Genomic DNA, 12,989 nt, shown 5'->3' with positions numbered 1-12,989 from the left:
CAAATGCCGATTTTGTCTATAATATAGCTAAAATATTTAATTAATTGCATAATGTTACAGGTCTCTAAAATTCTTAACAATTACCACAGTGATATGTGGATAAATGATAATGCTGGGAATTAAGCTCCTTTATAATTAAAGTCAGTGAGAATTTTTTTCACCTGAAATTATAGGAAGGCACGCTACACACACGCACTCTACAACAAAGATAAGGAAGACCAAACAAAACACACACAAGTGATAATCTTGGAACCCTAACCTTCAGAGGAAAGGTTAAAGAAGTTGCCTAAACCATATGGGACAGTGAAAAGGGATAAGAATAATAGGGGAAGGTTTTTTTGATTCAATAGTGACCAACTGATATCAATGGGAATTGTTACAACTGTACATTTAGAAGATATGAAACTAAAAGGGTGGAGTAGCTAATCATTTAGTCCAGGAATAGAGGACCCTAGGGCCATGAGTGGAGCATAGGATCCTAACCAGAAAAGCTGTGACACAGAGAGAGCAGCTGAGGACTCTAGACCTATGGAATGAGAAAGACTGTGTGCCTGCAGCCAGGAGGCTGGCTTGCAAAAGGTGCCCTTTGAACATTTAAAAGAATATATATTTTCTGTGTGGCATGTGTACATAAAAAAGGGAGGGCAGTGGGAATAGAGGTAAATAGATCTATGATGGTGCATGGAGGGGACTGTAACCATTGCAATGAAACAAAATATGAGTGTAAAACAAGATATGAGTGTAAAACTGATCTGCCTTGTAAACTTTCACTCAATTCACAATAAAGTCTTTAAAAAGGAAAAACAAAACAAAACAAAAAGTAGACTGAACACTTACTGGAAGAAGCCAGTGGAAGAGGAGGAGACAGACTAGTGAACAGTCCATTGTGAATGGGCCATTTTGAAATTCTGTGGGCAGCTTTGGACTGGAACTCTGAACTGGCCACTAGAATTGTGTGATTCCTTCTAGTTCCCCATACTCCCCTGGTGATCCAAGGTCTGGCCAGCTCCCACACTCATTCACCCCTCAGTGCAGTCCCCTGCAGTTGTGGGCTGCACCTTAATATCTGAAGTCAAGCATGCTCTGCTCCAGATGTACAGAGCCCAAAGACCCACCAGGCCAGTCTAGGATCAGCAGGAGCCCTGTGGCTGCTTACCCTGCCCAAAATTGCCCTCTGGTCCAGACAGACAACACCTAGGTATGTAGGAACTCCACCTAGGGCTAGGAATGCTGCAATCTCATTCCTCCCCCACCCACCTCCTGAGCTCCTTGGCTGGCAGGAGGCTCCCAAAGTTTTCTCCTCTCTGGGTCCAGCACATGCACTGTTTTTAATTTTGTTTTTCTTTATTTCCTTTTGTTGATTTTGTTTGTTTATTCTTTCTGCTCCTTTTTCCCTTCTCTTGCTTTTTATCTCTTCTGTCTCACTTTCATTTTATGTCTTTTCTTCTGCTTCTCTTCCCCACCCCTTCTTTTTATTCCTCTTAAAAGAGACTAGTCTTTCTCTTTTTGTCTTCCCTTTCCCTAGTTTAGTTGTTTGTTTGCTGTATCCATTTCATTTCTCTCTTTTATAGCTCTATTTTACTGTCCCTTTTTTCTCTCTTTAGGTACTACATTCTTTTCTTGTTACTGCCTGATTTTCCTTTTTTCTCCTTTAATATTTTCTTTTTTTCACTGCTGTTTAATTGTTTGTTTTATTTGTTTTCTTGTCTGTTCATGTGTTTTGTCTCTTCTTGCCCCATTGGACAGTAGAGACAGAAACCAGGCCCATACAGCCCAGATACAATCATACCCTCTGCAGCTCCACGTACTGGGCAAGAGCCAATACCAGGTCCGATACCACCTGATCAACAATAGGCGATACCCAACACCAGTCAAACCTACCATAAACTGAACTGCACAGTGAATGAAGAACTATACATAAGATTCGGTTCTTTAATCACACCCACCAGGAGGCAATTGATGGGAGCATAAGAACAAACCAACATAAAATCATCAATAAATACAAATACGATGACAATCCAATGTCTCCAAGATAACAGACAATTTCAGTTCACATGAAGAAAACAGAGAGAATGGTTCAAACCAATGTGCAAGATGGAAACCAGAAAATGTTTCGGAGGAAGAAAAGGAAATGGGACTTACCTGAGAATGAATTCAAAAGAGTGATTTTAAAGTATCTTCAAAAGATGAAAAAAAGAAGATCAAGGAAAATACAGAAAAAAAAAAAAAAAAGACTTAAGAATTCAGGAAAAACATCACAAGAACAAACTAAACACAAAAGCAAATTTTGAAATAATACAGAATCTGAAAAAAGAAAGGCAGAAGATTAATACTAAGATTTCAGAAATGGACACTACATTGAAAATGAAAAGGATCAGTTTTGATCAATTAGTAAGCCTAAAGAGAAATCTCTCAGTATGCTAGAAGAACAATCAAAGAAAAGAAAGAAAAATCTAAAGAAAGCCTAAGATTTATGTAGGATACCATGAAAGCAGAATAAGTTACAGGTGATCAGAATTCCAGAATAGGAAGAGACAATAAAAAACACAGAGAATTTTTTAAACAGTTGTTGGAATAAACTTCCCTAGCCCCATAAAGACGAGAAGACAGGCATTTAAGCAGCTGAACAAACTCCAAACAGGATAGACTCTAAAAGAAAATCACCAATATGTATCATAATCAAACTTTCCAAAATCAAAAAATGGTAAGAATCCTGAGAATATCTCAAGAAAACCAAAAAATTGCCTACAAAGGAGAACTGTGCAGGCAATAAAGCAAAGGAACTACATATACAAAACAAAGAAAAGGACTGCCAACCAAGAATCATTATGTTGAGTAAAGCTACCCTTCAAATACAAGAGGGAAATTAAAACATCTCCAAGTAAACAGAAATTAAAGAAATTTGTAATAACCAGACCAACTTTAGAAAAAATACTACAGGGTGTGCTTTGGACTGAGAACCAACAACAGCAGATGACAACCTGAGATTAACAAACGTGACAACATCAGAACTCAATCCAGATACAAAAGCATATAAAGTAAAACAGGAGTCCTGGTATGGCACTGTGGGATATGACTGAACTACTAGCATCAAGGTAAGCAGTTCAAACCAACCAGCTGCTCCTCGGAAACCATTTAGGGGGGTCACTATAAGTCAAAAACCAACTTGAAAGACAACAACAACAAAGTAAAACAAACCTACAAGACTACAAGTAGGGAACCAGAGTTATCAGTTTATAATGAAGATCTACAAAGCAAAAACAGGGAAGAGTATAGACATGGAACCATCAAAAGACAAAGAAGTCAAGAAAATTTCAAGATAAAACAGACTGCTTTAAACTCAGGAAGAAATTAACAAATTACAGGGCAACCTCAAAGAAAATTAAAATTAATTAACCATCACATCAAAATAAAAAGAGGAAAATCAGAAAAAAATTAGTAAACATTAAAATAACAGCAAAGAAGAAAGTGAAAAATTTAAAAACACAAATAAAGCACAGTGCAGAAAGTCATGTAAAACAGAGAAACCAGTATCAACACACACACAGAAACACACAGCAAACTTACAGCAATCAATTCATACCTACAGATACTTACACTGAATATAAATGGATTCAATGCACGTCTAGAGGTAGAGAGTAGCAGAATAGATAAGAAAATAGGATCCTTTAATAGGCTGTCTAAGGAGCTCTGGTAGCGTAGTGGTTACAAATCGGGCTGTGAACCTCAAGGTCAGCAGTTTGAAACTACCAGCTGTTTTGTGGGAGAAATATGAGACTTTCTGCTCCGTACAGCCTCGGAAACCCTGTACAGAGTCACTATGAATCGGAATCGACTGCACAGCACATAACAACAAAAATAGGTTGTCTACATGAGACACACCTTACACATAAAGACAGATATATGCTAAAAACCAAAGGTTGGGGAAAATGTGTATCAAACTTAAAGCAATCAAAGCCAAGGAGTAGCAATATTTATTTCTGATAAAATAGGCAACATATCAGATTAGATAAAGAAGAACAATATCTCATGATTAAAGGGTCAGTTGAACAAGAGGATGTAACCAAAATAAATATCTATACTACCAATTAAAGAGCTTCAAAATACATAAATTAAACTCTGCTAGAATTGAAAAAAGAAATAGTCAAGTTTACAATAATAGTAGGAGATTTCAATACACCACTTTCAATGAAGGGCAGAACAACTAGATGGAAACTATATAGGGTTTATGAGGAGTAGCTGGTGGGTTTAAACTGCTGACCTTGTGCTCGCAGTGCAGTGCTGATCCTACAGCGCACACCTGGAGTTGATTTTGTGTCAACAAAGACACAGAAGAGCTACACAACACAATCAACCAACTTGACCTCACAGACATATATACAGCATTCAAACCAACAACACAATATACATTCTTTTCTAGGGCACAAAGAACATTATCCTGAATAGACCATATGTTAGGCCAAAAAGCAAGCCTTGGTAAATTTCAAAACATCAAAATATTACAAATCACCTTATCAAATCACAGTGCTAGAAAGTTAGAAATCAATAATAGGAAGATCAAGGAAAAAATATCAAATACATGAAAATTGAATAAACACCCTGCTTAAAAGAAGAACAAAAACAAAGCATGCCAAAGTCTTTAGGACACAGCAAAAGCTCAAAGGGCAATTTATGCAAGAAACACAAACATTCGAAAGAACTAAATTCAACACCTTAATTCAACATCTCCAGCAATTAGAAAATGAGCAGTAAAGTAAGTCTATAGCACTGAGAATAAAAGAAATAATAAAGTTTAGGGCAGAAATAAACAGAAAAACAGTAGAAAAAATCAGCAAGACTAGAGGTTGATTCTCTGAAAGGATTAATAAAATTGAAAATCCAGTGACAAATCTTACAAAACAAAAGAAAGGAGGCAAGTAACACAAAAAATAAATTATATGGATGACATCACAACAGAAGTAACAGAAATAATAAGGATGATACAATACTACAAAGAACTGTATTCCAAGTAATTTAAAACTAGACAAAATGGACATATTTCTAGAAACACACAACCTAACTAAACTCACTGAAATAGAAAACTTGAACAGACCTGTAACAAAAAAAGAAATTGATCAACTCATTAAAAAAACTGCTAACAAAAAAAAGTTCAGGACCAGATGGCTTTACTAGTGAATTCTACCAAACATTCATAAGAGATGATACCAATTCTACTCAACTATTTCAAAATACAGAAAAGGATGGAAAATTCCCAAATTCATTTTATGAAACAAGCATAAATCTGATATCAAAACCACACAAAAACATCACGAAAAAAGGAAAATTATAGAGCAATATACCTTACTTCTGGTAGCGTAGTGGTTATGAATCAGGCTACAAACCGCAAGGTCAGCAGTTCGAAACTACCAGCTACTCCGCAAGAGAAAGATGAGGCTTTCTACTCCCGTAAAGATTTACAGCCTCGGAAACCCTGTTCATAAATATAAATGCAAAAAATCTCAATAAAATCCTATCCAACGTATCAAATGATACATTATGACCAAGTGGGATTGATACCAGATAGGTAATGATGGTTCAATATTAGAAAATCAATCAATATAATCTACCATATAAATAAAACAAAGGGGAAAAAAAACACATGATCTTATCAATTGATAAAGAAAAACCACTTGGCACAATCCAACATACATTCCTGATTAAAACAAAAACAAAATAGGGATAAACAGGAAATTCTTCAACACAATAAAGGGCATATATGCAAAACCAACTCCTGGTGTGCACTGTAGAAGCAACACTACTGGGATCCACAAAGTCAGCAGTTCAAACCCACCAGCTGTTCCTTGGAGACCCTATACAGGGTTGCTATGAATCATAACAACAACAATACTTAGAAAAATACATTCAGCAAAGAAATTATTGGAACACTTTGAAAGATTCAGGAAAATGGCAAGGTATAAGACTAACATACAAAAATCAATTAGATTCCTTTACACTGATAAAGAGCTCTGAAAAGGAACTCAGGAAAACATTTTCAATAGCCAACCAAAAGATGAAATACTTAGGAATAAATTTAGCCAGAGAAACAAGAGACCTATACAAAGGAAATTACAAAGCACCACTACAAGAAACCAAGAGACCTATAAAAATGGAAAAATATACCATGCTCGTGGATAGGAATATTTAACATTGTGAAAATGTCAACACTATTCAAAACAACCTAATGCAATCGCAATCCAGATTCCAAAATCATTCTAAGAGATGGAAAAACAGAACACTAACTTCAAATGGAAAGAAAAGAGACCCCAGATCAATAAAGCATTGCTAAAGAAGAACAAATTAGAGGGCCTCTCACTTCCCAATCTCAGAAAACCTTACTACACAGCCATAATAATCAAAAACAGCCTGGTACTGATACAATGAAAGACACATAGATCAATAAACAGAATTGAGAACCCAGAAGTAAAGCCATCCATCTACACTCAGTTGATCTTTGACCAAGGGCCAAATACATTAAATGGGGAATATATAGTTTCTTCAACAAATGGTGCTGGCAAAACTGGAAATCCATTTCCAGAAAAATGAAATGACCCATCACATATCATATACAAAAACAAACTTAATGTGGATTAAATGTAAAACCTACAACTATAAAGATGATCAATGAAAGAATAGGAACAAACTAAGGGACCCTAATACAAGGCATTGAGTCCTGGTGTGGTGCTGCAAGATAAAGCACTGGACCACAAGGTCGGTCTGAATCACAAAGTCAGTAGTTCAAACGCACCAGCTGCTCCTTGGAAATCCTATACAGGGTTGCTATAAGTGGGAACCAATTCAGCGGCACTTAACAACAACAACAATACATGGCATAAATACACTACCAAACATAACTGAAAACACATAAACAGCAGAACATGAAATAGATAACTGGGACCTCCTGAAAATTAGACAGCTATGTGCATCAAAAGATTTCACTGAAAGAGCGAAAAAAGAACCCACAAACTGCGAAAAAAATTTTTGGCAATGACATATTAGACAAAGAAATACTCTATAAAATTTGTAGAACACTTCAAGTTAAAATAATCCAATTTAAAAATGGGCTACTGGTGAGCCCAAACTGCTAACTTTGCAGTTCAAATTGACTTTGCAGTCCTGCGCCTTAACTCACAGCACAACACCAGGACTCCCATTAACCATTGTTGTTGTTAAGTGCCATCGAGTCAATTCCGACCCATAGCGACCCTGTATAAGGTTTCCGAGGAGCAGCTGGTAAGCTTGAACTGCCAACCTAGTAGTTCAAATGGCTTTGCAGTTTGGCATATTAACCCACAGTACCACACCAGGACTCCCCATTAACTATTAGAGAGATGCAAATTAAAACAACAATGAAATATATCTTCCCCAGCACTGTTAACAAAGTATATAAAAAAAAAAAAAAAAAAAAGACAATGAAAACAACAGTGAGACACCACCTTACCCCAGCATTAATAGCTACGTTTGAGAAAACAGAAAACAACAAATTCTTAAGAGGGTCTGGAAAGATTGGGACCCTTCTACACTGCTGATGTAACTGTAAAATGGTGCAGCCACTGTGATAAATGGTATGGTACTTTCTCAAAAAGTTGGAAATAGAGATACCACAGGACCCAACAATCCCTCTGCTTGGTATATAGCCTCAAGTAAAAGCCGTAACACAAATAGATATATGCATGCCCATGGTTCATTGCAACACTAATCACAATAGCGGAGACAGAGAAATGACCATCAACAGAAGAATAGTTAAACTAACTTTGGTACAAACACACAGTGGGATACTATACAATACTGAAGAATAACGATGAATCTGTAAAACACCTTATAACATGGGAAAGAAGGAAGAATTATTCACTGGATCGATGCTATCAAAGATTTCATTTTGCCAGGATCCACAATCAGCACTCATGGAAGCAGCAGTTAAGAAATCAAACAATGTACTGCATTAGGCAAATCTGCTAAAAAAAAAAAAAAGACCTCTTCAAATTGTTACAGGGCAGAGATGTCAGTTTGAGACCTAGGGTATGCCTTGACCCAAGAGCCATGATATTTTCAATAGCCTCATACGCATGTAAAAGTTGAGCACTGAATAAGGAAAACTGTTGAAAAATCAATGCATTTGAATTAATGTGTTGGAGAAAAATATTAATAGTACCATAGACTGCCAAAAGAACAAACCAATTTGTGTTGGAAGAAGTACATTCAGAATGTTCCTTTGAAGCAAGGATTGTGAGACTTTGTCTCTCATACTTTGGACATGTTTCAGCAGGGACGAGTCCCCTGGATAAGGAATTCACACTAGATAAAATGGAGGGTCAGTAAAAAAAAGAGGCAAACCCTCAAAGAGATAGACACAGTGGCAACAGCAATAGGCTCAAATGTAACAACAGTTGTGAGACTCGCTCAAGACCAGGCAGTTTTCATTCTGTTGGGCATAGGTTCACTGTGAGTCAGAACCAACTCAACAACACCTAACAACTACACAGGGTTGTTGTTGTTAAGTACCGTGGAGTCGGTTCCAACTCATAGTGACCCTGCACAGGGTTTCCGAGGCTGCAAATCATCTTTCTTCCACAAAACAGCTGGCAGTTTCGAACTGCCAACCTTGAGGTTAGCAGCCCGATTCATAACCACTACGCTACCAGAGCTCCTTATCACAGAGGGGAGACATGTGATCATTTGCAGAACAGAAAGGCTGTTGTTAAAAAAAAAAAAAGAACAAGTAAAATAAGAAAATACAAAATCCATAAAAACAATGTAAAATTTCACTATTCTTTTAATGTATGTATTAGAATCTCTAAACTAAAATCTTTTAAAAGAGTTTTTAGATTTTCCTTCCTCTCTAGTATGTTTGCTTCTCCTCTTTTCCTTTATAACACTTAAAATATTGTTGTAGTTGTTAAATTCCAATCATAGCAACCCTGTTTTTGAGGAGCTGCTGGAGGGTTTAAGTAGCCAACCTTGTGGTTAGTAGTCCAGTGCTTATCCTACAGCACCATACCAGGACTCCAACACTTAAAATAGTAGCTATCTATTTCTATGATTATTTGAGATATATGTCTTTCCCACTTAGACCTTAAACTCCATGAGGACCACAAATCGTTTGCTTAGTTCCCATAGAATCCTCACCACCTCATAAAATTTCTGGCATAATACAGGCATACAACACGTATTTATTAAGTAAACGACTGAGTCAACATGATAAATCACGCTCTCCCTTTCTTCGCCATCATGTGCCTGCTGCTACGTTCCATCTTCGCTATGTCTTCTCATAAGACTTTCAGAATCAAGAGATTGCTGGCCAAGAAACAAAAGAAGAATCATCCCGTTCCCCAATGGATTTGAATGAAAACTGGTCATAGAATCAGATACAACTCCAAGAGAAGAGACTGGAGAAGCAACAAGCCGGTCTCTAAGGAGTCGCACATGTGAAGACACAGCACATAATATTACCCAGGTCCTAGCACCCTACCACAGCAACTTCAGTTTTGCCAAGATTTGATCAATCGAACATGTTCTGCAAAACTGGTTTCTTCCTTTATTTTCATGCTTCCGCATTTAAAGAGGTTGGCTAATAAATATGTGAGACCTTTGGTTTGAAAAAAAAAAAGAAGATATACTAAATCACACACCTAGTTCAAAAAAGTCAATAAATAAATGGAGAAAAATCTAGAAGGGATTTCAGTGCATTTATCTATATTTAGGAGTATTAACCATTTAACTTTACATGCGTTTCTATTAAAACTAGTAAAATGTCACAAAACATTAACTTCATCTAGCTTCTCCGTATCAGGAGGGTGGTGGTTAACTAATAGACTGCGAACCACAAGGTCAGCAGTTCAAGCCCATCAATCACTTCCAGGAAAGATTTACAACCTCAGAAACCCTATACAGGGTCACTATGCATTGGAACCGAATCTAACTCACTTAACAACAAGAAGCTCAACCTCATACACCCATGTGACATATTCAGCTAAACAACTACAACCTCCATTTTGTGATTTGGAACCAAATATTAAATAACTTTTTCAGTGACATAATAAACCAGATGCACAAATGAGAACAGAACTCTGCTGTTTTTATGTCTCTTGCTGTTCCTAAAGGTGTATGATTTTAATATCAATTTGAATGGCAAAGAGAGATAAAAAAGGAAAAGAAGTACTGTACTCTCTCTTCAGTGCCTAGGAAAGAATATACTAGTCTTAGTTGTATGTAATAGTCTTCATTGAAAACAAGGACATCTGAAGGTGCTGTCGCTAAAGTGCTTGGCTGCTAACCGAAAGGTCAACAGCTAGACGCTTACCAGCAGCTCCAAGGGAGAAAGATGTGGTTTCCATAAAGATTTACAGCCTTGGAAATCCCATGGGTCTGTTCTACTCTGTCCCTTAGGACAGCTATGAGTTGGATTCAACTTGACAGCAATGGGTTTGGGGATTTTTTGGTTTTGTTTTAGTTGAAAATATTTTTCATTTTGCCAAAAATGATTTCAAGGTTGTAGTATATCTAGAGATAAAGACAGTGTAAAAAGCAGAAGGTGAGGCATTTTGGCAATAAGGAACAGAAGAAGGTTCAACACTTGAGTAATATGAAGCCTTTTTTTTTTTTTTTTTAAGCTTTGGTTAAAGTAAAGCAGCATGACAAGCAACAATGAAAAAGGGCATTAATAAAGAGAATAAGTACTAATACCAGATGTTTAAAACACCAGTCCCCTGGGATTCTAGTTCCCAGGTTTTAAATTTACTTTATCTCAAATATAATTCTACAGCCAATAAGTTTTCGATTTAATAGGAATTTTATATAGAAAGAAACAGGCTACTGAATTATCACTATTCCCTGAAATCCTTTTAAAATACTAAAAAGGATTTTATACTAAATGACATACAAATTAGTTTGATACTAAATGGCATGCAAATTCAGAAAGGCAGAAATGTCAAATGTTTGTAATTAATGGAAGCATACCTATTTGTAAAACAAGTCCTAACTCAACCATTCTGAAAGCTCTTGTGCTTTAGTGCCAAAAATGTGGAGAGCATTTATAGCCAAAAGGATCCAATTCAAAAATAGGAGAGGAAAAAAAAAAAAAAGCCTGCAATCAAACCAAAAAAAGTTAAGCAGAGAGTTAGGTAGTCTTAAGAAAAACACTGAAAATCACAATAAATTTATTTTGAGGGTAGAGTCCAGAGAGATAGTTGTTGCTCACATTAAAAAACAAACAAACACCCACTGCCAGTCAAGTGGATTCCACTCATAGGGACCCTATAGGGCAGAGAATTGTTACATAGGGTTTCCAAGGTTGGAAATCTTTATAAAAGGAGGCAGCAGGCCTCCTTTTAACCACTGACCTTACCATTAACAGACCAGCACTTAACCACTGTACCACCATGTCTCCTGCTTGAGGACTCTACTTAAACAAGCAGCGAAATATATGTGTACAAGATGACTGCAGCATCACTCATAATGATTAAAACCACAAACCAACATTTCTAAATTATACAGAGAGTTAACGAGTTATAAAGAATTGCATGTTCACCACTGTATTTCAATGCATAAAATGCTGGATTATGCTACCTTTACTCAAGGCACAGTTATTACAGGTGGAGTTGCTTTTATATAGGACTCAGGGTATTATTCAGTTTTATTCCCACCCCTTCATATATGGATTGTCAAATCATGCTTCCAATTTGCAATATACATCACTCACTGCAGGATAAGATTTGACACATATAATTTTCAAACAAAAATGTAAGATTTATTTGCCTCATAAGGGTTCTATCTTAACTTCTTTCATAATTTATAAAAGCACAAGCTGACCGTGAATCCCCTTCCCAAAACAATCTACCAATATCTTTAAGCCTTTAAATGTAAGCGGCAAAGAAATACTGTCCTCTAAATGCAGACAACACTGTTGACCCACTCGAGGCAATTGATTTGTAGTTGTTTTTCTATCAGGTTGATAGATTTGGGCTCAGCTACTCCTGGTGTCTACTAGGTCCCCCTGGTGACTAAACAGTACAAGAGGACAGTAGTAGCATTAGAAGGCTTAGACTGGCACAGCGCAACAGAGGGTGGAACGCGAAATCATGAAAAATTAACACGCGAGCAGTACACACGACAAGACTGAGAATTAGGTTTGTATGATTGGGGTGTTTGAGATCCGCTCACCAGCACTGTCCCCCTTCCTTTTAAAAAGCAAACAAACACACATCCGCCTCCCTCGGGCTCGCATGCACTACCTCCTATTTAAATCACGGATGTGATGGAAAGACTGAACCAAGAGGCTCAGCACAAGGCACTCGCTGCTTCTGGGGTTTTGAAAACATTGATATGCCAAATTGCAATAAATTTCTAAAATATGGAGGGCTGATAAACCACCTTTTCTATCACCGATTAAAATCCCAGGACACAGAGTCAAGAATACTCAACCTGCGGGGCCCGCGGGGGAGGAGGGAGAGCGCGGAGAGGACCAGAGGAAAGACGGCGGCACGTCCCGAGCAGCGACAGCGAGGGGCACGGGCTGGGGGAAGTGCCCGGGCGCAGGGTCTGGCCCGGTTGCACCTTTGGGCACTCGGAAGAGAGGACGTGCCTGGCGGGCGGACGGGGCCCTGAAGGCGAGCCGGCCTGGGCGCAGGAGGCGCAGAGGTGGCCTTAGGGTCTGCGGCGCTGGGCGGCCGCGGAGGGCGCGCCGCCAGGTGCCGGACGGCAGGGGGCAGCGGGGTTCGGGCCGACGCGGACCCAGGGAGGGGAAAGGGAGGAGAGGCGGCGAGTCCCACGCGGCACGAGCGGACGCGCGGAGGGGTGCGTCCGCAGCAAGTGGCGGGGAGCCGCCGGCCTACCTGGAGGTAATAGGGTTTTCTTAGCCAGGCCCCCGGACAGAGACTCCTCGCCATGGTAATCACACATCGCCCCGCCGCGCCGCAGTCAGAGGCGGACCTGGAGCGCTAGCGGCCGGGCTCCCC

The 12,989-nt window shown here is 38.4% G+C and overlaps 1 protein-coding gene across 3 annotated transcripts in view; it reads right to left on the bottom strand.

The window, feature by feature from the left end:
- Positions 1-12,989, bottom strand: part of FAM69A (family with sequence similarity 69, member A) — a 215,771-nt gene extending 202,782 nt beyond the window's left edge. For 2 of the 3 annotated variants that reach the window (XM_006830963.1, XM_006830962.1), the window contains exon 1: positions 12,867-12,920. In XM_006830963.1, coding sequence (XP_006831026.1) covers positions 12,867-12,920 — 54 coding nt within the window. Of the gene's footprint in view, positions 1-12,866 lie in introns of all 3 variants that reach the window. The other variant, XM_006830961.1, reaches the window with a different exon arrangement.

Source organism: Chrysochloris asiatica, unplaced genomic scaffold, assembly GCF_000296735.1.
Source record: "Chrysochloris asiatica unplaced genomic scaffold, ChrAsi1.0 scaffold00002, whole genome shotgun sequence".
Lineage (NCBI taxonomy): Eukaryota > Metazoa > Chordata > Mammalia > Afrosoricida > Chrysochloridae > Chrysochloris > Chrysochloris asiatica.
Note: the sequence above shows the minus strand (reverse complement) of the source record. Positions and strands in the feature narration are given on the sequence as shown.